We start from the raw sequence: 23,122 nt of genomic DNA, 5'->3' as shown, positions 1-23,122 counted from the left end.
GTGTTATAGATCTATCTGCATAACCTGTCCTGCATTTTTCACTTATTACTGTTGCCAAATTATATCTGTTTAGATCTCTTCCCCATTCTTTCATTGGGTTGTCTTTTTATTGTTAAGTAATGAGTTCTTTGTACATCCTAGTCATATGTCTCTTATCAGATACATAGTTCTTCCAAAGTTACAAAACTATGAGCTGTCTTGTTACTTTCTGATGCACCACTTAAAGCACTAAAGTTTCAAATACCAGTGAAGTCTAATGAACCTGCATTCCCAGCTGGCTAAGCTTGTCATGGTTTCTGTGTCCAGACTTCCTTGTGGTCACCATCCTTTCTCAGAAGGCTGTCCTCCTCTGTGGCTACCAGCACATGCACCACTGCCATTGCGGCACTTCCAGCTCCTAGTGGCCACGTTGAACAGAGGTGGGCTTGGCTGCACATACCAGCCACAGGCCACGGTGTTTTCACTTCTCTCACAAGCATGTGGTGACGAGTAAGAAAGCCAGAGAATTGATGCTTTGGATTGTGGTGCTGGCCAAGAATGCTGACTGTGCCTTCGATGCCCAAGAAGAGGCGGACCTGGCCTGTAGGCAGTGCAGGCACAGCGCCCCCTGGAGAGCACGTGCTGGGAACGTGTTACCTGGAGGAACCAGCTCTTCAGTAACGAATCCCGTGTGGAGAGTCGGGGTAGAGGAGACCCCGAGTTGAGCTGGCCCAGGGGCTGCAGTGGTGGCTCGGGCCAGCAGAGGGTGCGGGTGGGGTTGCAGAGAGTTGGAACCACACCTTGTCGCCTAACAACCACAGTCTTTCTGGAAGCAGACCACCAGTTCTTCCCTCCTGGGAGCAGCTGGTGAACTTGAACCTCTGACCTTCCAGTTAGAAGCTAGCACTGAACCACCTCCAGGGCTCCTTTGCACTTCTTACTTTTGGCGCTCCTTGCAGCGTTTCCCCTGATGATTGACTGGACCCCGGCCCCCTTCCTTGGAGCACCTGGGGTGTCTTCGCGTGTCAGCTGTCACGGCCGCTTGGAAGAGGCTGTCGTCTTTGCAGGGAGCCCATGGTTTGGTTTTGCTCCACTAAGGATTTTCTGTAGTTTTCACTGTGACACACTGAGGTGTGCATTCTTTTTACCCATACTACTTGGAATTTCCTGGATTTCTTGAACTTAGAGTGTGTCTTTGGTGATTTCTGCAATTTCTTAGCTTTATCGTCCCATTATATTACCCCCCCCCGCCCCCATTTTTCTCTTCACCTCATGCAGCGGATTAATGGGATGTTACACTCCCATTTATGTCTTTGGTCCGTACTTTCTGGCCCGTCTTTCCCACCCTCATCTTTCCCCCCCGCCGCATCCTGGGAACTGTGGATTCCCCTCGGCTGGTACACCCGTCGGCCGAGCCACATTCCCCTCAACAGAGGGCGTGCTTTAGTGCTCTTGGGTTCTTTGCCCCGGGATTTCTGGGCAGGATGACCCTGTGACTCACTGAGAGGGTCAACGACCTCCCTCTTTGTACTGGCCTCTGGCCTCGTGTTTTCTGGGGAGAGAGCTTCAAGCCAGCACACGTGGCTGAGTGGGGCTGATACCCAGAGCAAGATGCCAGCACTCAGGCTCAGCCTGGTGGCGAGGCGAGCCATGCTTGTGTGGCTCCCCCATCCGCCGTCGGCATGTGTCCGTGCCTGAGGAGGGGCTGAGGGCTGGTGATTGCATTCCAGAGGCTCACTGGGACCCACTGGCCAGGCATTGGGCTGGAGTGTAGGGAAGAGAGTGCATTGTCCCTGTGTTTGTGTGGTGTTTCCATATTCATCTCAGCTGCACTCCCCCAGTGTGTTCAACGAGGATTTTCAACTTGCTCACGTCGCCCTCTCTTCCGTTTTCAGCTGCGTGGGAGTGGAAGAGCACCATGCCTTCGACATCGATCTGTACCACTGTCCCAACTGTGCCCTGCTCCATGGCGCCTCCTTGAGTAAGTACTGGATGTGCAGACACGCAGGCTGACTGCTGCGCTTGCCCCTCCAGCCTTGGAGAAGATGTGGGATGCAGGTCGAGAAGGCATGTAGAAATGAAGAAGGCGTGTAGGATCCAGGCTGAGCAGGCATGTACGCATGTAGGATGCAGGTCTGGACTCTCAATGATGAAAATCTCATCGTTTAACCAGGGTTATGGTTGAGTACAACCTATAGTGACCCTGTAAAGAGCGGATCTTCCCACCCTGCGCCATCTTCACCATCTCAGACACACGTGAGCCGCCCATTGCAGCAGTCACTGTGTCGGTCATCTGATTAGGGTCTTGCTCTCCTTCACTGAGCCTCCACATTTCCAGGCATGATGTCCAAGGAACAGCTTCTTCTAACAATTTGTCTAGAATATGTTAAGTAGTATAGTATCACTTGATCTGGTGAATTTCAGACTTTACCTCCTAATGAGGCCTCTCTGAGGACAGGTGTCAGAAAACAGTCAGCACCAACTCCTGAGGCATATGCAGTCCGAACAGCATTTTCTCCTCCCACCTGCCCGCCCCCGGACCATGGCTGACTGATCCCTGTGGACAGCTTGGGGCTCCTTTCTGCAGATGCCTGCTCAGCTGGGTCAGGGCTGCTGGTGTTTCACATGGGCAGGCCCAACAGGGTTATTTTCTCTTTCTGCTAACTTTCCACAAGTCAGCACATTTATAAGGAAATAAGAATAATTGACAGCTGATTGCACGCCCGACACTACACTAAGTGAGGACGCAGTCGTGCTCTCTCCCGGCTCGATGGGGAGAATTGGTGGCACGGTGACGCGGCCGCGCTGCATTTTGAGCCAGGAGCCCACGCTCTGTCTGGGCCCGCTGTTGTGTACACTGTAGATGGAGACAGGCTCTGTGGATCACCAGTCACATCATTGTGCTTGCTGTGACGGGGCTTGGAGGCAGTCCTGGCGAGAACAGGATTCCTGCCACTTTTTGGAGGCATTGTTGTGGCACAGAGCAGGAATCTCCAATCATCTGCCTCAGCATTTCTAGAAACTCATTCCAAGGAATTAATAAGCAGATCTGTAGATACCAGTATTAATCTCAACATTGTTTGAAGAGAGATTCAGAATGAGCTAAGTATTTTCAGAATCAGAAAATTATTACAATGCAGGCCAATGATGTCTTCAGTTCTGGGCTGCCTTTAAATTGCCTTTGAATTTTTAATGAGGGAAAGTGCTCATGATAGAATAAGGAAAGCACACAGGGTAAACGTTGTGATCCCAGCTGAAGATAGAATGGGGCTGTGTGCATCCCCGCATGTCGGGGGAGAGCCAGGTGTGGAGGCTGCTTGAATTTGGGAAGCAGTTTCAGGTGAGAAGTAGCATCCCTGAGCGGTGGCTGAGCCTCTGCTCCACCAGCGGTGTCAAGTGGCCTCCTGTACTTTATGCACCTTTTTAAGACCTAAGAGGCTCTAGTAGACCGTGTGGTGGTTCTCAGGTTCTCTGTGTATTCCCTTAGAGTCTCACATATGAACAAGCGGTTTCCCACCCGACTGATTATGTCAAGTGACACTCCGTAAGAGGGCCCAGTGGTGTTTCATTGCCATGGCCTTTGTCAAGTGGATGAATGACGTCACTCAGAATCACAGAGTTTTCCTCCCTAATGTTTTGTTATAGAATTGTTCAAACAGAGAGAATCATGACAGAATTTTACAGGGACTGCCTGTGAACTCCCATCTAGATCCTACAAGATTAGCTGCTAGCTTGCAGGACTCCCTTGATCACAGGCCTAGCCCTGGACCATGCCCTAGCTGGCCACCTGGTTTTCAGACGTGTCTCTGGGTTGCTGACCTCAGTCCGTTCCCTCAGCACGTCTTGGGTCTGGACAAGGCCTAGTCCCAAGTGTGTCTCTAAGTTGGATTTGTAGGTGAGTCGGCACAGGTGTGTACGGGTCCCCTTGAGCCTGACTCGGGCGCAGGGCGAGACTCAGAGGGAAGATGCTGGTTGCGAAGAACTGGCTGGACGAGGGCCTGGCCCACACATTTAGTCGTCAGAGCACCGTCTAAAGTCAAAGGGCAAGTGCCAGCTGCCCTGTGCAGACTGTTGGTGACCAGGGACTGCCATGCCTGTTGCGTTTTGGCACTGTTCCAGTTGGTAGGACGTGCCTGTGCATGGCCCGGTGTGCCCTAAGCTGGCATGAGAACAACAGGTCCTTCTGCTCACATGGCTGTAATGTGTCGCCTGTCACCTTCCTTCCTTCCTCCTCTCACAGTGAAAACGCGGAGGAACTGGCATCGACATGACTGCACAGAGGCTGATGACGGCTCCAAGCCGGTGCAGGCGGGGACCAGGGCCTTCGTGAAGGAGCTGCGGGCGCGCGTCTTCCCGAGGTAAGCTCCCCTCGCCCGCCTCGCCCACCTTCTCATGTGTCCTCTTAAAACACAGTAGACTAGAATGAAGTACAGGCACGGAGTAGGCTGCAGCTAGCAGGCTGCATCAGCCTTGTTCTGGGACTTGGCTCCTGTGCAGAGGCCCCGGACTTTCCTTCTGTGGCTCGGGGTCTGAAGTGGTTGAGGTGAGGCCTGTGTCCGGGACACACCCTCATTGAGGTGCGGCCCCTGCTCTCACCTTTCCCGCATGTCCTCTCCCTTGCCGTTGTTCAGATCTCAGGTCTCCGCGCACCAGGCCCACCGGCACACCACACCTATTGTCAGGGCTCTGACTCCAGAGTCAGCAAGCACCACAATGAGCCTCGTCATCGTCTCCGGTCACTGCCTGACTCGCCTTGCTGGCGTCCACACGTGGTCAGAGCCAGGCTGGTGGCAGACGAGAAGCACTTTTTCCATGGGTCTTCATGATGTGGCCGGCCCTGCACCCCACTGGGCTCCTTTAGCAGCTTCCAAATCACAAGACATCTGTTTTTCTTTTTTATTAGCAAATGCTTGGCTTTGTGGGCCCGTGGCATGAGCTCAGGGAGACTTGAGTATCCCCCAGGTGTCTTGTGGTTCCAGCTATGTGTGTGTGAGTGTGTGTACGTACACGCACACACCTACACGTGTGTGTGTCTTTGTGGATGTGCACGTTTCTCAGGGAAGAGATGTCTGAACTTGCATTAGATCTTAGGTTTAAGTAGGACCCGTGACTCAAAAAGAGAAAGATTCTGTGTCTCTCCCTACAATGATGTTTCTTCAGAAGCCCTCCGGACTGCAGTTGTGCTCTGGGCTAGGAGTCGAAATTGACTTGGCAGCAGTCAGCTTGTTCTTCCACAGGCTGGAGGGAACATGATGCAGCTCTGACTGCCCAGGGGTAAGGAGCTCTGCTGCCAATGTAAAAGCAGGTGGGTTCCAATCCCCCGGCTGCTCCAAGGGAGAAGGACGGGCAGTCTCCTCCCATGTGATTTACAGCCTCTGAAAACGTGCTGGCGGGTCAGCAGTGGGTCGGTTCCGACTGGACAGCCTGTACCAGCCTGCAGCTTTGCGGCCACAATGAATGTGCATGAGAGCAGAGGCCAGTGAGACGGTCACCGATGCCCACTGTGGTGTTACTGTTCATTACAGGCCTTTGGCTTTATTTTGCTTTAATGTCGTTAGCCTTTAAAAACTTGCTTATTAACAAAAAGGACTAGGCTGCACATACTCGATGTGATTCCACAGAATGGTGTAAAGCTAGTGAGCGTCACCCCCTGTCATTCTGCTTCGTGTCAGTCAGAAGAAAGCCTCACGGGATTTACACCGGACAAGTGGCAGCCCGGGATGCTGGTCATGGTGCACAGTGCACGTGGTCCTGTGTCCTGTGCTGCCTGGGAGTGTCCAGCAGATACTCCAGAGAGTTCTGTAGAACTCTTACCAGTGGAAGCTACATTGACGGCAGTGGCAAAAAATAAGGTCCCAGGAATCAATGGGAACCAATTGACTTGTTTCAGTTAACACGTTCAGCCTTGGATGCACTCATCAGTCTATGCCAGGAAGTTTGGAGGACAGTTGTCTGGCCAACAGATTGGAAGAGGTCTATATTTGTTCCTATTCCCAAGAAGGGAGATTCAACTGAATGTGAAAGTTACTGAACAATATCATCTATATCACATGCTAGCAAAATCATTAAAAAAATGTCTGGAACAGTCCAGAGATAGGGAATTGCCAGAAGTTCAAGCAGGATTTAGAAGAGGCCCTGGCACCAGGGATATCATTGCTGATGTCAGATGGATCCTGGCTGAAAATAAGGAATACCAGAAGATTGTCTATTTGTACTTTATTGACTATGCAAAGGCATTTGACTGTGTGGATCTTGACACGTTGTGGCTGACAGTGAGAAGAATGGGAATCGCAGAGCACTTGATTGTGCTCAGGAGGAACCTCTACCTGGAGCAGGAGGCTGTTGTGTGAACAGAGCAGGGGAGTAGGGAATTGGGAAGGGAATGTGTCAGGGATTTATTCTGTCTCCATACCTATTCAGTCTATATGTTGAACAAATTATCCAAGAAGCTATGAAGAGGAGCGTGGCGTCTGGGTTGGACAAACTTACTTGTTGAAGATGAGGAGGACTTGAAGCGCTTGTTGCAGAAGATCAAGGAATGCCGCCTTCAGTATGGCTTGTATCTCAATATCAAGAAAACAAAGCTTCTTACCTCTGGACCAATAGGCAGTGTCGTGATGGATAGAGAGGAGATTGAAACTGTCAACAGCTTCGTCTTGCTTGGATCCACAGTTAACACCCTAAGTACAAGCAATTAGAAAATAAGGAAACACATTGCAATGGGGAAATTTGCAGTTAGGGACCTTTCCAAATTATGGAGGAGTAGAGATGTCAGTTTGAGGACTATGGTGTGTCTGATTCAGGCCCTGTCTTTCCGATTACTAGCTATGCATTTAAAACCTGGGTAATAAATAAGGATAACAGAAAAGAATTGATGCCTTTGAGCTGTGGTGTTGGAGAAGAGCACTGAAGAGCCCATGGACAGCCAAGAAAATGAATAGCCATGTCTAGGAGAGGGTGCCGTCAGAGTGTTCTATGGAGGCAAGGTTGATGAGGCTTTGCCTTATATACTTTGGACATGTTGCTAGGAGAGGCTGCTATTCCTTAGAGAGGGACATGATGTTGGGAAAGGTGAAGGGTCAGTGAAGGAGAGGAAGACCTCCCGCCAGGTGGATTGACACAGTGACTGCTACTATGGGCTCTTGTGTGTCAGGAAGTGTGAGGACGGTGCAGGATAGAAAGGCGTCAGATCTGTGTTCACAGGGTCGCTATGACTCATACTCAACTTGATGGCACCTAACAACAACAACAACAACATATTAGAGTCAGTGGCTTTTAGTACCTGTGGATTTTAGGAGAGTACAAGGAAGTTTTCAGAACATTTTTATAACATGTGGAATTACATATGATCGTGTGAGACCCTTCCAGATAACCATATGATAATAATATAAATAATGTGCACAGTGTTAAGGACCCACGATATGTACAACCAAATCCACAAAAGTCATTGCTGTCCACTTGGCTCTGACTGACCCTGCAGGACACAGCACTGACCTGCTTAGGCTCCAAGGCTGTAAATCTTCACACACACGGACGGTCCCATCTCTCTCCCATAACGGCTGCTCCTGGTTTCAAACCACCACCCTTTTTGCTAGCAGCCAAGTGCCCTAGCCACCGTGCCAGCCAAGCCCCAGCGTGCTGTACACACCCCCGTCAGGCCGCGGATGTAATCTAGGTGCCTAGTGTGAACTGACCGTCTTAACAGAGGTGGCGTCTGTGCTTCTCTCCCCAGCGCTGACGACGTGATTGTGAAGATGCATGGTGGCCAGCTGACACACAGATACCTGGAGAAGCATGGATTCGACGTCCCCATCATGGTCCCCAAATTAGATGACCTGGGGCTCAGGCTCCCACCACCGACTTTTTCTGTGGTGGACGTGGAACGTTACGTAGGTAGGAACTTGACTCCATTGAGTACTTGGGAAGACAAGGTAAATGGGAAAGAAAAACAGTGTTCCAGAGTATTCCAATCAAGTTGAAGGAAGAAATGTTCGTTTAGTTTCTGGTTTTAGAGAAAATAGAATCTAATACCATTTGCTTGTACGAGTTGTTAGAAAAGCAGGAGTGAACTTTTTGAGTCTCATCATGTGCTTTTAGAGTCAGTGGACTTTCTGGTACTGGATCAAAGGAAACCCTTAACAAGGTTAGTCAGGTGAGGCTTCAGACTGCCGGAGAAAGCCGACGTCTGCGCGTTGGCCCAGCTCTTGGCACCCGACCGTGGCTTTTGGAAAAGTGAAAGGTCCTACGAGAGGGAGGAAGGCCCTCAGTGTGATGGATGACTCGCTGGGTGCAGCAGTGGGCCAGGCTCGGCGGTGAGTGGGAGGGGGGCACAGCCCCTGGCGTGGGTTCCTGGGAGTCCGAGCCCGCTCTGCAGCTAGACCACAGCTGATCCCAATGTGAGGTCCTTGCTCAGCACCCCAGTGCCCTTCCCTTGTCATTGAAGGGTCCTCTGGGGCCCATGGTGGTGACCTCGGGCTGCTCAGAGGACGGACTGCAGGAAAGGAAGCCCTCCCACATCTGCCTGATGCTTGTCAGGACTTGTAGCCTTAATGCAGGATTTTGAAACCTAGAGAGGCTTAAAGGACGAGGTGAAAACCCCGCTTCTGCTACGCTATGCAGCGTCTTGTTGGCTCTTGTCGTGGTGCTAAGAGGTTATAGCCCCTCGTTGTCATCCAGTCCGAGCCAGCAGAGCTGACCCTGAGCCCGTTTCCAGGGCTGGTATTTCTCACACCCTCACTGCCTTTGGCTTTGCAGTGCTGCTCCTTACGGATCTGCCCCAGAGCGCCCCAGGCCGAGCAGGCCACCTTGCCAGGTGTGGCTGTTGTTCACGTCAGCAGTAGAGCACTTGAGGATTAGCCCCTCAGCGCACCCTTCCTCCATGTGCCGTTTCCACTCCAGCCCACGAGCTCCCAGCACGAGAGCCCTGAGACAAGTGCCTGTTGGCGAACCATTAGCGACAGACTGTTCCCAGAGGAAACCCTTCCACTGCAGTGGCTTTCGGTCAGTCACACGACTGAGGTTAACCATGCCCCTTGTGACGGCACATAGATAACCAAAACCAACCGGCCTGCTGGAGTCAAGGCCACCCTGCAGGACAGAGCACAACTGCCCTGTAGGGTTAGCAAGGCCGCAGACCTTCAGGTGACAGACCTCACCTTTCTCCACAAGAACCACTGACCTTCAGCGGGCAGCTCACCACTTCTTGTTGTTGTTAGGTGCCGTCAGGTACAACGCATAGCAACCCTGTGACCAAAAGACCTGAACCTTGTTCTGTCCGGTGCCCTCCTCACACTTCCTGACACACAGGAGCCATCGCAGCGGTCACCGCGTCAGCCCACCTGGTTGAGGGTCTTCCTCTCCTTCGCCAGCCCTCCACCTTTCCCACCATCATGTCCTTTTCCAAGAAACAGCCCCTCCTAGTAATATGTCCAGAGCATGTGAGGTGAAGCCTCATCATTCTTGCCTCCAAAGAGCACTCCGGCAGCACTCTCTCCAAGACAGATCTGTTCTCTTGGCCGTCCATGGGATGTCCAGTGCTCCTCTCCCACACCACAGCACAAAGGCTTCATTTCTTTTTCTGTCATTCTTTTTTTTTCTTTTTATTTTATTGTTTTCTCTGTGTGTGTGTACCATCAAATTGGATCTGACTGGTCCAGGAGGAGATGGCCCCTCCTTCTCCAGCAGAGCATCTGGTGGATTCAAACCACAAATCTCTGGGATTGCAGTGCACCTTCTTGCCACTAGGCCTCCAGAGCTCCCCACTTTTTCTGTCATTCTTATTCATTGTCCAGCTTTCAGATGCCTAGCAAATGATGTGTGGCCTGAATTAGACACACCTTAGTCCTAAAACTGACATCATTACTCCTCAGTCTTTTGGAGAGGTTCCTAACTTAACTTGTTGTTGTTGATTGCTGTTGAGTCGAGCACAACTCATAGCAACCCTATGAACAAAAGGCCTAAAGTCTATAACTATTGTTGTTTCTCAAAGTTTATAGAGAGAGCTTCCCGAGGCATGCTGTTTAGGAAGTTAGCCCTGTGAAATAAATGCAAGTTGATAGTAAGTCCTGGAGGGTAGGTTTAAATTGCAGAGTAGCTGGCTTTCCAGCATGCCTTGACATGCTTTTTCCTCAGTTCATACCTGTGACACAATGTCTGGTCTCCTAAAGGTAAGTCATGTAGACTTGGCAATGCCCCCGTAGCCTCAGCCAAGTTATGTTACAGTAAGAACAGAGCCTCTGCTTCAGGTGAGCCGAGGTTGCCCTATGATGAAGTACACCTTCTCCTACAGGGTATGGCAGGATTAGGACACGGGACACTTCCAGATGACAGGAGCTGTAGAGTGACCTCACTTCCAGGCACTAGTGCAAGCCCCCTTTTGCTCTCCACACTCTTGTTTATCTCTTGAAGCCAAGTACCAGGGAGAGGCGTGGCACAGCTTCAGGTCCTCCTGGCCTGCCTGGTTCCCAACCACCACTGACTGATCTGGCTTGGAAATGAGAGAGATCTTGACTTTTCAAAGTTTGTGTTGAGCAAGCCCCTTGATTTAAGAGTGAGGAGACAGACCTCAGAGCACCTACCTTCTGACCTGCCAGTGGGATGTGTTCTGCACGTAGAAAGTCCTAGGTGGGAAGAGAGTGGCACAGGCCGGTCAGCTTCACCCCAACAGTCAGCTTCACCCCAGGGTCAGCTTCACCCTCAGGGTCAGCTTCACTCGTGGGGCACTAGTGCCGGGCTGATGTGTTCTGCTCCTCTCCAGGAAGTTCATTCTTTCAAAAGTGAGACTCCAGGAAGAACTTTGATTTAGGTGATGCAGTTTTACAGATGACTTAACTATGATGCCATGTAAATATGCTCTTAAAATACTTTTGTGAGGCCATCTGTTGACATGACCCTTAAGGCCAATGTTATATGTCAGTGAGTTGGAACTGACTCATAGCTGACCCTCCGATGAGCTTTCTGAGCAGTAAATCTCAAGGAGGACATTGCCCATGTGTCTCCCCTACAGCGGCAGGTGCCCACAAGCCATGTGCTTTTGCGTTGGCAGTGCACTGTCTTACCGCTAAGCTGCCAGTGCTCCCTTCATCTACTGTTAGATGCTGTTGAGTCAAGTACAACTCACAGCGAGGCTGTGGACATCAGATCTGAACCTTGTCCTATTGTGCACCTTCCTCATGGTCTCTGACACACTTGAGCCTGTTAATTTGTCAGTACAGCTCAAAGAGGGTCTTCCTCTCTTTCTCTGTCTCTCCACATTTCCAAGCATAATGTCCCCATCTAAGGAAGAGTCTCTTTTAGCAACATGCCCAAGATTTGTGAGGCGAAGCCTTGTCCTCTCTGCCTCCAAGGAGCGCTCGGGTCGTACCTCCTCTTGGGCAGATCTGTTTGTGCTTTTGGCATCCCCGGGATGTGCACCACTCCTCTCCAGCACCACAGCTCCAAGGCATCAGTTCTTCTTAAGCCGAATGGTAAACCTTATTTCTGTCTGCAGGTGGTGACAAAGTGATTGATGTCATTGACGTGGCAAGGCAGGCGGACAGCAAAATGACACTGCACAACTACGTCAAATACTTCACAAATCCTAACAGGCCCAAAGTGTTGAATGTTATCAGCCTTGAGTTTTCAGATACCAAGTGAGTAGCCCTGTCTGCCCTGGGCTGACATTTTGGCTATTCGTTAAATGGGGTTTAAGGATCTGTTTATTTCAGTAAGAAACTTTGTGACTTCCAGAGTGGCTCTGTGGGGCCAGTGCGTGCTGGGAATTTTGCTCTGAAACTCTAGGACAGTACTTAGAAATAGAGGGTTTAAACAGAAAATCTTCCTACAACTAGAAGAGAACACAATAGATGAATGGGACCTTCTAAGAATTAAGTCCCAACACACATCAAAAAACTCCAACAGGGCAAAAAAGAAAGCCACAGACTGGGAAAAAATATCTGGCAATGATTTATCTGATAAGGGACCCCTATCTAAAATTTATAGAATACTCAAACACCTCAAAAAGCAAAAGGTAAACAATCCAGTCACAAAATGGGCACAGGATATGAACAGACACTTCACCAAAGAAGACATTCAGATGACACACAGACACATGAAAAAATACTCAAAATTTCTAGCCATCAGAGAGTTGCAAATAAAAACAACTTTAAGATTTTATCTCACCCCAGTAATAATAGTAAAGTTCAACAGAACAGCAAACAACAAATGCTGGTGAGGTTGTGGAGAGATTGGAACCCTTATTCACCGCTGGTGAGAGCGTAAAATGGTGCAGCTACTATGGAAAGCGGTCTGGCGCTTTCTCAAAACATTTGAAATAGAAATACCACGTGACCCAGCAATTCCATTACTGGGAATATACCCTAAAGAAACCAGAACCACCATCCAGACGGATGTATGCAAACTCATGTTTATTGCTGCGTTAGTCGCAATAGCAAAGAAATGGATACAACCCCAGTGCCTGTGAACAAACGAATGGATAGAAAAACGGGTATATTCCCACAATAGAATACTACGCAGCACTGAAAAACTGAACTCATAAAACATTACACAACATGGGTGACCCTGGAGGACATAATGCTGAGTGAAATATCTTGGTCACAAGAGTACAAAGACTGTATAACGCCACTGTTACAAAGCAGGACTGACATGAGGGGTTGGGAGGAGAACGGGACAGATAACCAGCACTGCACTGGAGCAGAGGCAGGAAAGGCTGTTTGAAAGGACTCTGTGATCAGGCATTATATGCCTGACTACAACCCAGAAGAAGAGGTGCAGAGAGGACCGGGGGGAGCAAGGGAGGAAACTGGACAGCAATGAATGAATATTTAAAAAAGTCAACTGAGGGGAAAGGAAGGAGGAGGGAGAAAACTGTGCAGAATGAATGAATGAAAATCCAACTTTCTGTAAACTTTTGTTAAAATCACAATTAAAAGAATAGGTTTTATTTAAGAGAATAACCTGGAAGTCGTGTTAACCGTATGTTCCAGTTCATTGCTTATTTGGGCTAAGAAGAGAGTGGCTGCTGTAAAAGTTTACCTTTGATGATGTGCTTGTACATAATGTGTGTCGTTTGTTTTTTAAAGGATGTCTGAGCTGGTGGAGGTCCCCGATATAGCCAGAAAACTTTCCTGGGTGGAGAATTACTGGCCCGATGACTCAGTCTTCCCCAAGCCCTTCGTGCAGAAGTACTGCTTAATGGGTGTTGAGGACAGCTACACAGACTTCCACATTGATTTTGGGGGCACTTCAGTCTGGTACCATGTCCTCTGGGTAAGACTCCAGTATTCCTTTCTTCTCTTGTCGACAGAAAAAGTCATGTTTTTCCAGCAGGGTGTTTTCGAGAAGTCACTGTAAACATGGCTTTTGATTTTTTAAAAATTGTTGAGATTTTAATAAATCAATCAGTTACTTGGGATAAAACAAGAAGTCGGCATTCAGCTATTGAGTGAAGAGTTCGTGGTCTTTATTCCTGCAGAAACTTCTTTTATCTCTTTTTATTTACTTTTTTTCTTTTCCAAGTACCAGTGGACTTTGGAGATATCGCAGGTTTGGTTTGAAACTGCTGCAGTAAAACAAATATTGCCATAAAGCCAGTCACAGAGTTTTGGGTTTCCTGGTGCACCTGGAAGTTATGTTTACAGTGTACTAAAGTCTAGTTAATGTGCAATAGCATGATTAAAAGTTTGAAATTTTGTGAGAATTACCAATATATGACATAGACATGAAGTGAGTTTGAAAAATGTTGCTAATAAATATGTTTGACCTAAGATTACCACAGACTTTCCGTTTATTAAGAGGGAAAAAACCTACACACTCCTTGTGAAGCTCAGTGAAGAGATGTCTGCCTTTGTGGAGAGCTCAGGGTCTTGGTTTATATGTAGGTTCCTTCTGGCCTAGTGGTAAGGAATTACACTCCCAACCCAAAGACAGGTGGTTCAAATCCACCAGCTGCTTCCTGGGAGAAAGATGGACTGTTTCCTCCTGTGTGATTGATAGCCTTTGAAAACCCGCTGGAGGCTGAGCTATGAGTCGAGGGCAGTGAGTTTGAGGTATTTGTTTGCCTTCCAGCTTTGAACCTGGTTTCTCTTAGCCTTTTGCTTTTATTGGTTGCCGTTTTGCTGTAGTCAGTTATCAAGTTCTTCCTGAATCAGGGACTGGAGAAGGACCAAAACCAGTGTATTAGCAGTTTATGGCGACAAGGTCAGTCTGGGACAGCTGGATAAGGCAGGAATGACCACACCATTGCCACTTCTTTATAACTGAGGTGTGCTGTGTGATATAATAGCCACTAGCCAGATGTGGTTGTTTACATTTAATCGGTTAAAATTTAAAAACCAAAGCCGACCCCAGCTATTGTCAGTTTCACAACAGGACCCCCAGAGCAGAACTGTGCTGTGGAGGGTGGTGGACAGCCACATTTTCAGAGGTTCCTCCACAGGCCTGTCTGTGGCCTGGAACATCCAACCCTTCAGTTCATAGTCACCTGGGAGTCTAAACTAGGTGAGATACAGCTCAGCCTTCAGGTCCTCAGCTGCACTTCCACACGGATGTGCCAGCAGCCCCACGTGGCTGTCTGGGGGCCAGAAACTTGCATCCTCACACGAGCTTTCTGGGCCGAGCAGCCTCGCCTCCACAGTGCTGTGGACGCTGGCCGACCCTGAGGCCTCCAACCCTGGCCTCCCTTTTTCTTCATGAGGAAACAAGCAGCAGCTTAGGTCACGGAAGGAAGTTTGCCTGGAGAGTTTAAGATTTCGTCACAGTGTGGATCTTGAAAGAGGACAGGGTGGCCACAGTGACTGTAACGGGCCTGGCGCGTGGGGTCCTTGTCACTGCTCAGCTCCCTTCTCGTCCTGGGACCTCTAGTGCTCCCCGACTGCTGCCCGTCCCATTGGGGAAGATGTTGAGTAATGGCAGTAGTGAGACCTGGTGTCTTCAGTGTTGCCTAGGGGAACCTAGGCCATCCTAAAGATGGCACACACTTTATCAAAATCCGTGCGATTGCTTGCTTCTAGGGTGAGAAGATTTTTTACTTAATAAAACCAACAGATGAGAACTTGGCCCTCTATGAATCTTGGAGCTCCTCTGTGACCCAGAGTGAGGTGTTCTTCGGAGAGAAGGTGGACAGTTGCTACAAGTGTGTGGTGAAGCAGGGACACACCTTATTTGTTCCCACAGGTGAGGCTCTCCCCAGCCCCCACACCCCACCTCCTCTCCCATTCCCAGCTGGGCCAGGGGCCGGTTCTCCACGTCTGTGACAGCACCTGTAGGTTGCCTGTGGATGTCAGTGTCTGGGTGTGGTCTGAAGGGAGCTCTGTGAGTGTTGTGCAGAGCTGTCGGGCTGCCTCACCTCTGGGGGGTGGGGTGGGTGTGTGAGAGAGACAGAGAGAGAGAGAGATGGCACCCCGGCTCCTACATATAAATCACTTCAGAAAACCAGCCTGTGAGAAAGAGGGGGAGGGGAGGGGCTGGATGGAGCGCTTTGTGTCCCCACAAGCCCTTGTAAATCTGAACCTGCTCTTGATGTAAAAGATGAAATTCAGGTAGTTTGTTGTAGAGTGCTGCGTCACCGTGTGTCTGCGGGGCCTGAACCAGAATGCGGGAAGGCGAGGAGACGCTGTGCCAAGGCCATGGCCCTCTGGGCACATACATGATCACCACTTAGGTCAGACCGCTTTTCTTACTCTGTTAAATACAGCAAGAAAAGAATGGGACTGAAAGCAGGTGTATGCGTGCAGACACGTGTACATGTGGATTTGCTTGATGGGAAGTCTTTATCTGTGTTCTGTGGACAGTTCTTTAAGAAATTAGGCATCAGCTCGCAGAAATCATTCCTTTTTAAAGCTTTTTTTTTTTAATGGGCAAAGAAATCATAACTTAGCATAAATCAGAAGACCCATCTGATCATGGTAACTTTGGAGGCCAGAGGAGGGTGGCCCAGACGGTCGCCCCGGGTGGGGTCCTCTCAGAAGCACTCTGCCTCCACCTTCTCCGTGATGGGGCTGGTGGGCTCAAACTGCTAACCTTTCAGTTAGTCCTGCCAACGCTGCTTCATGAAACCCAGTCCAGCCTACTGCCCTGACCCCAGTGACCCTCCATTAGCTCTCCAAGCTGTGAATCTTCGAGAGGGGACTTCTGGCACTCGTCCTTAGAATGCCTGGTAGAATCGAACCACTGACCTTTTGGTTAGCAGTGTAACATGTAGCATTCCACAGAACTATAAAAAGTGAGTCATAACGAAGGCCCTGGGGGCCTAGTGGCAAGAAGCTGTGCTGCTATCCCAGAGGCACGCAGTTCGAATCCACTGGCTCCTCTGTAAGAGAAGGATGGGCAGTCACCTCTTGTGTGATTAACTGTCTCTGAAGACCTGCTGGGGAGTCAGCCGTGGGTTGGTTCCCACTCAGTGGCACACAACAGCAACAACAACAGAGACCCTTTTCTGTGGAGTCGGCACCCTTCCTCGGACCTCAGCCCTCTGATTCTGTGTGGCAGGGCTGCCTTGTCACTCCCTGGGGTCAGTCTCCACAGGGCAGGGTCTCCACAGGCTCTGCAGTCTCCTGTCTGCGTGGACCTCGTGTGTAGGCCCTGCAGGGTGACACCTCTGGGCGGCATGCTCCCAGTCCAGGGCATTTTCCTGATCCAGGCTCCTGTGCCTTGGCTGGTGTCACCCCTTTAAGGGAGAGCTGCTTTTAAACCCGGAGGCAAGGACAGCTACAGAGTCCTTCACTTTGGTGTTGTGCCGCGGCCCTCAGCACAGAGCCGGCCTGAACGGGTGCAGAAGCTGTGTGTGAGTCTGTTGACCGTGGGGGGCGCTGGCCTCTCCCCCAGCGCTGGCTTGGGCACATGTCCCAGCAGTGGCCCCAGCCGTGGTGCGACGTGGCCCAGGTGCTAACCGTGGTTGCCCCGTGTCTTCTGCTGCAGGGTGGATCCACGCTGTGCTCACCTCTCAGGACTGCATGGCGTTTGGGGGCAACTTCCTGCACAACCTCAACATCGGCATGCAGCTCAGGTCAGTCCCGGGGCCCACGGGCCGGCCCTCTCAGGAGGAGGGCCTGCTCTCAGGTGTCAGGCGGTGAACCTGGGAGGAGACAGGCGCAGGCAGTGAGGAGGGACAGCCAGAGTGTCACCCTGGAGAATGCTGGTGGGGTGAGCTTAGTGTGTTTAAGTCAAGAATGAAAAAGTGGGTTCTGCGGGAACCTGCACGTCTGCTGGTTGTTAACACCGTGTGACGTGCTTGTGGCCTCCTGTGTCCATGACCGCTCGAAGGCGGCCATCCAGTCGGACTCAGGTGCACAGCAGCCCCACTTAGGATGTCAGCTTTCCCTGCTTGGGCAGTGACCACTGGGTGACTGTCCCCTAAGAGTCTGATGGAGGCAGAGGTGCTCACAGTGAAGAAGACCCCCCACTAGCAGGAGAAGCACCTGGCAGGAAGCCGACTGACCGGTGTGCCGCTCGACACGCACAGGTGATGTGTCTGTGAGGTCGTCTAGTCGCGTTGGCTCCTGCAGCTTGGATCTGGACTCCAGGCCGAGGCTCTGGGCGCTGTGGACCTGAGCTGATGCTGGGCAGAAAATTCCTGAGTGTCTGCCTGCTTGGGGGACCCCACAGAGAGCCCCAGAGTGGCCAGTGTGGGTCCCACCTGCTCACCTTCCGAGTGGCCTAGTCACATAGATGCTGGGAACTGAAGCATCCCCTCCGGCCTGCTGGTGTGGCCCTTGTCCAGTCCAGGGAGCTGTTCTCTCAGCACACAAGTTTGATTTGTCCTGCGTTGTCTGGTAGAGCTGCATGCACACCTGGGATGCCATCTTCACTGTCATCCTGAAGGACTGGGGGAGGCTGTCATCCTGCCTGGCCTACCTGGGGCAGTTTGGTTCTAGACAGTGCCTGGCTGTTTTTACCTGGCGGGCCTGGTGCATTTACTTTTTGACGTTGGTTGCTTACTTTTGATTTTGAAATGTTAATGTGAAATATTTCTTCAAATTGTGTTCATCTAGGTGTTATGAGATGGAGAAAAGGCTAAAAACACCAGATCTTTTCAAATTTCCTTTCTTTGAAGCCATATGTTGGTTCGTAGCCAAAAACTTGCTGGAAACCCTGAAGGGTAAGGATGTGTGCATCTGTGGTGTCATGCACGCTGTTGTTTGTGTGAATGTTTGTATGTTGTATGATACTTGGAAATCACAGCCGCCTGCCCAAAAGAGAGGGTGTGACCACCACCCCATATTGTTTCTTAAATACGTGATTTCTCCCACGGAGAGTCGGAGCCTTTGTGGGTCCCAGATGACAGAGCTGTTGATGGAAAGCGATCCTCTCACCTAGGTGTTCATTGCAAAGATTCGGGGGTGACAGGCTGTGCTGGCGGGTCAGGATAGAAGATTGTTTTCAGGACCCACACTTTACCAGCCTGCAGTCTGATGGGGTGTCACCCTCTGACTCTGTAATGGAAGGAAATTCGTTTAAAGGTCCCTCTCTGGAAACTCATAAAGTCTTGGAACTGGAGCTCCGGCATTTGGTGTGAGTCAGTGCCCTCTGAGCAGTGAGGCGTCCGAGCAGGAAGTTGTTCTGTCTGCCCCTTTCTTCTCTTGACGCACGTGAGCTGGAGAGATGCCGTGTTTGCATGGCTGCTTCTGGATCGTCTGGCGTTGTCATTGTGCTGCTGTGCTAACTGCTCCAGCCGACCAGTGGGAAGGCCGTCCTGAACGCCTGATAGATTAAAGTGCGGGTCTGCTGACCCGGTTCTGCCCCGGAGCTGCCCCTCAGGCTTTCCCAGGCTGCCGTCTGTGTGACGCATCTGCTGCATCTGTATAGAATGGAAGCGGCACCAGCATGCACACAGCTGAAATGGTTCTGTCATTTACGGTCTTTTCCTGTAAAGACACCCACTTCCCTGTGTGGAAGGAAAGTGGAGCAGACCCAAAACCTCCCCTGGGCAGTGCAGCACGCAGGCTGATGTCTGGGTGGCAAGCACGGTGTGTCCTCGTGAGTGGGCGGAGTGTCCCTTCTCCTTAGACCAGGTCATCACGTGCCACTGTCCCAGCACGGGGTCCTTCATGGACACATGCAGCGTTAGCAAGCGCTCTCCATGCCTGCAGGACTGCCCCGGTGGACTGTAAGTGCTGCTTGGTCACAGTGCCCATCTTCCTACCCGAACGCAGCCTGGGAGGGCGGGAATGTGCAGAAGGACATGTGCAGAGCGTCACAAATGGCTTTCTTTTCTGGAAAGAAAATTTAACGGTTGAACTCTCTGGTTACAGGTCTAGCAAGTCTGAGCTGTTCAGAGCACCCTTGTCTCCTTTGTCCCAGGGTCTCCACATTACACACACACACACACACACACACACACACACACACACACACCCTTGAGGTGGTACACAGTTTTTGTTTCTTCGTGTCTGAGAGACACCCATCAACCTTCTAGAACAAATTAAAGTGTTCACTGAAAAACAGTCTTGTGCTTAGAGCAACAAATTGTTTAGTGTTAGAATAACAAAGTCTATTTTTGGCCTTCAAGGGTTCAGAAATACTGAATTTGGTTGTAAGCATGTCTCCCTACAGGAAGGCCTTTTTAACACACCGCTGTTGTCCATGCCTGTTAGTCCTTTGGTTTTGTTCTGTCTTCTTTGCTCTGGATATGATAGACCAGTAGTCTCCATGAGCCTGAGTCCAGAACTAGATAGTTCTGGTCACCACTGCTGACTATTCGGAAACAGTCTAAGATCATCGCTCTTGTAACAGGAACAAGAGAAGGTCCATGACAGAGTGAGAGGAAAATGTGGGGCAGAATCACCAATAAGATACAAGCTGGCGATGTGATAGAGACATGGTGGGACCCCCGAGATTGTGGCTCCTCGTCCCCCGTCAGGCGTGGCCCTGAAGGCACCCGGTGACTCACCTTCCAATAAAACGTGAGCCAGGCCTATAGAGTGAACAGCCACCCAGGGAGGAGCACACCCCTTCCAATAGTCAGTCAGCACAGGGTCTGCCCAGGAAGGAAACTTAGCAGCCAGGGAGGGACAGGAGCTGGGAATGAGCTGGGAGTGTGTTACACTGGGGGATCGGCAAGACCACGCTTGTGAGGGGTGGGGTGGAAAACCAGTGCACCTTATAAACTTCCACTCAAATCACAATTTGAAAAATACCAGGAGGATATTTTTAGGTAAAATTTAAAATAGATTTGTTTAGGGTGCCTGACGGTTCTAGGGATTCTGTCCAGCCTCCTAGATCCTGTGGCCATAACACCTGTTGTTATCAGCTGGTTTCTGTCCAGGGCGGTCTTGTTCCCACACCTTCTAGTCTTTCTTCCACCCCTTGATCTTTAGCTTCCCACGAGGCTGTAGTGAGGGAGCTCTGGTGGCCTCGTCTGTAGGGAGCTGCACTGCTCACCTGTAGGTGGCTGGTGTGATTCCACCAGCTGTCTGAGGGAGAAGGATGGATAGTGTCCGCCCGTGTGATTACAGCCCCCAGAGGCCTGCTGGGGCTTCCGCTGCGAGTGTCTTCTGACTTGACAGCAGTTGGGCTGTGTGAGTGACGGCCGGCCGGCGGCAGCTCTTCTGTGGGCTCCTCGTTGCACGTCGGCGGCTAGCAGCCCCTGCGGGTTGGGGAAGGGACCAGCCCGAGGCAGAATGGACTCTTTCCCTCTTGCCTCAATGCGTCTGAGTTTGGACCACATATGACATATTTTGAGTTTTAGATAATCACGATTTGGTTAAAACACCCAAAAAAATCACTTGATTTTAGTAACACTTATTTGTGCTTTAGATGAAAGCTAACATAGTAAATAGGTTTCCCAAGTGAGCAGTTCACTCACAGATGGTTCCGTGGCTTGTGTGGCTGGGAACCGATGCCCTTTGCAGATGCTGGTCGAGGTGTTTCCCAGGGACGTGGGCCCGTTAACTGTGCACGGGAGCTGCCTGATTCTTTTGTTGCATCTTCTTTGTGTTAAGTCCACTGTGATTACGGAATTGCTTTATTTCTCCTTTTTATGACGATTATTTTCTGTATTAGCAGTTTATGTCTTTAAGTACATACTAATTTTTTAAGTGTTGTGGGTTTCCCCCCTGTTTTTATTACCAGTTTTAATGAAAATTTACAGAGACTTTGGGTTTCCATTTATTCATTGTTGCACTTTTCTCCCTGCCCTCCTCTGCCCCCTCCCTGTGTTTTTTCTGGCTAAGCTTTTATAGCTATAATTTGTGTATTTTCTTACTATGAGATGAATGATGCTTTATTAGTAGTAGTTTATAAATATACTGTTCCTTTGAAATGAATAGTATATGACACCACTTTTCATTTGAAAGCTTCATATCTCTTCTCCATCTATGTAGAAGTAGTCTGTATTGTTTAGATGCTATGAATGTGTTTTAAGTTTCTCTCTAAACACAGTGAGCCAATCTTTTAATGAGAAATTTAATAAATGTACATTTGATGTAATTTTACTGTTTAACTCCTCTCTTGTCTCTTCTGTTAATTTGGAGGTTGATCCCCTTCTATTGGTGAATTAAAATCTGAAGTGACGCTCTGTCGTCTTCTGTCAGAACTGACAGCTGTCCCCCTCCTGCCTCCCCACAGAGCTGAGAGAAGACGGTTTCCAGCCTCAGACCTACCTGGTGCGGGGCGTGAAAGCGCTGCACACTGCTTTAAAACTGTGGATGAAGAAAGAAGTAAGTCATTTCTCCTGGTAAAATACGAGTTATTTACCCATGTGGAGAGCCTAGGAAACTGTCTTCATGTGGCTTTGGCAGCCCTGAGAGCTGTAGTAGCTGAGGGATTGGAAATGATGCTTGAAATACAACACAATCTGTTCAGAGGTACTGACGTCGCTCTGGAAGATGGTCCCTTGAGTGCATCCAGGGAGATGGCCAAGACATGATGCTGCACCAGGGACTGTGCTGAGCCTTTCTAGATGTGACCTCACGTGACCCTCAGAGCACCTGCATGAGAGCGGGGTGCTGTCGCTGCCCGCGCATAGCTAGGAAAGCTGAGGTTCTGAGTGCTGAAGGAACGTGCTCGTAGTAACTGTTGGAGCTGGGCCCGAAACCTGGGTCCCTGCACGTGCAGTTATAGTCACTCTGCTCAAGCAGGTCATTGCCATTGAGGCGGGGCCAGCTCACAGCTCCGCTTCCAGCAGGTGTCCAGAAGCTGGAGTCACTGCTCAGGCAGGTAGTCAGTGCTGTTGCGATGGGACCAGTCACGGCTGAGTCTCCAGCAGGTGTGCAGAAGCTGAACGTTGCACAGGAAGAGATTACCCATCCTTCACCCCCAGAGCACCGGGTGGATTTGAACTGCCTGCCTTTGAGTTGACAGCACAGCTCCTTCCTCTTTAGGCCACCAGAGGTCTCTCAACCATTCTGCTAGATTTACATAAACGAAAGGAGAGTTGAGGCTTTGAGCAAAGCTTTCGATATTTACTAAAATGTCTGGTGGTTTGCATTTGAATCTCCCTGCCTTCAAGAGTGCATCCCTCGTCTCTGGAATTTCCTTTTCGGTGGCTGTGTAATGACACCTGAAAATCAGGTATGAAGGACCACCTTGTCTGCTTCTGCGCCTCGAGCTTTGTGAGCCCCTGAGGAACAGGCTGCTCTCCCACCTTCACGTCCCATGAAACTCAGCCTGGAACATTCTAATACATGACACGTAACTTGCTGGAAATAGAGTCCCTCTTCGGCTTCCTGGGTGTTCAGTCAGGGTGAACATGCCTCCTCGAGAGGGACTCGGAGTCAGGAATGAGTATGTCGTCTTCCTCATCATGTCCACTCCCTTCCACGTTGGTGTTACGTGAGGGACCCCGCCGTGCAAATAACTGGGGGCAGATTCTGAAAAGAAAAACCGTGTCTTTCAAAGACATCACTGTCTGATTAAGAAGCAAAGACGAACACATTAAAAATGATACAGCAAAATATAAACAAAAGGTATCATAAAATCAGCTTTGCCTTTAAGCCTTCTAAGAATACAGCTTCAGCTCCTCCCTTAGAGGCTCGAATGTAATAGATCCAGGCTCCAAACCTCGCGGAATAATCTACGACAGAATTTTATGTAAATGAGTACTATTAGCATGTTACACACAGTACCATAGTTATATTGAAATGGATTATAGCATCATGACATGGAGAAAACATGGTGCTTATATTTAACTTTTAAATTCTCTAACTTG

At 50.0% G+C, this 23,122-nt stretch overlaps 1 protein-coding gene across 1 annotated transcript in view; it reads left to right on the top strand.

Moving 5' to 3' along the window:
• Positions 1-555: 555 nt before the first annotated feature.
• KDM7A (lysine (K)-specific demethylase 7A) overlaps positions 556-23,122 on the top strand; it is a 30,615-nt gene continuing 8,048 nt past the window's right edge. Inside the window, exons 1-10 of the mRNA XM_006887225.1 lie at positions 556-656; positions 1,875-1,960; positions 4,220-4,337; positions 7,712-7,872; positions 11,468-11,609; positions 13,059-13,245; positions 14,988-15,150; positions 16,894-16,981; positions 17,967-18,073; positions 21,541-21,632. Coding sequence (XP_006887287.1) covers positions 556-656; positions 1,875-1,960; positions 4,220-4,337; positions 7,712-7,872; positions 11,468-11,609; positions 13,059-13,245; positions 14,988-15,150; positions 16,894-16,981; positions 17,967-18,073; positions 21,541-21,632 — 1,245 coding nt within the window. The remainder of the gene's footprint in view (positions 657-1,874; positions 1,961-4,219; positions 4,338-7,711; positions 7,873-11,467; positions 11,610-13,058; positions 13,246-14,987; positions 15,151-16,893; positions 16,982-17,966; positions 18,074-21,540; positions 21,633-23,122) is intronic.

This window comes from Elephantulus edwardii, unplaced genomic scaffold (assembly GCF_000299155.1).
Source record: "Elephantulus edwardii isolate Elephantulus edwardi_28Jun2011 unplaced genomic scaffold, EleEdw1.0 scaffold00055, whole genome shotgun sequence".
Classification (NCBI taxonomy): Eukaryota; Metazoa; Chordata; class Mammalia; order Macroscelidea; family Macroscelididae; genus Elephantulus; species Elephantulus edwardii.
The sequence above is the reverse complement of the archived record's forward strand: the minus strand, read 5'-3'. Positions and strand labels throughout refer to the sequence as shown.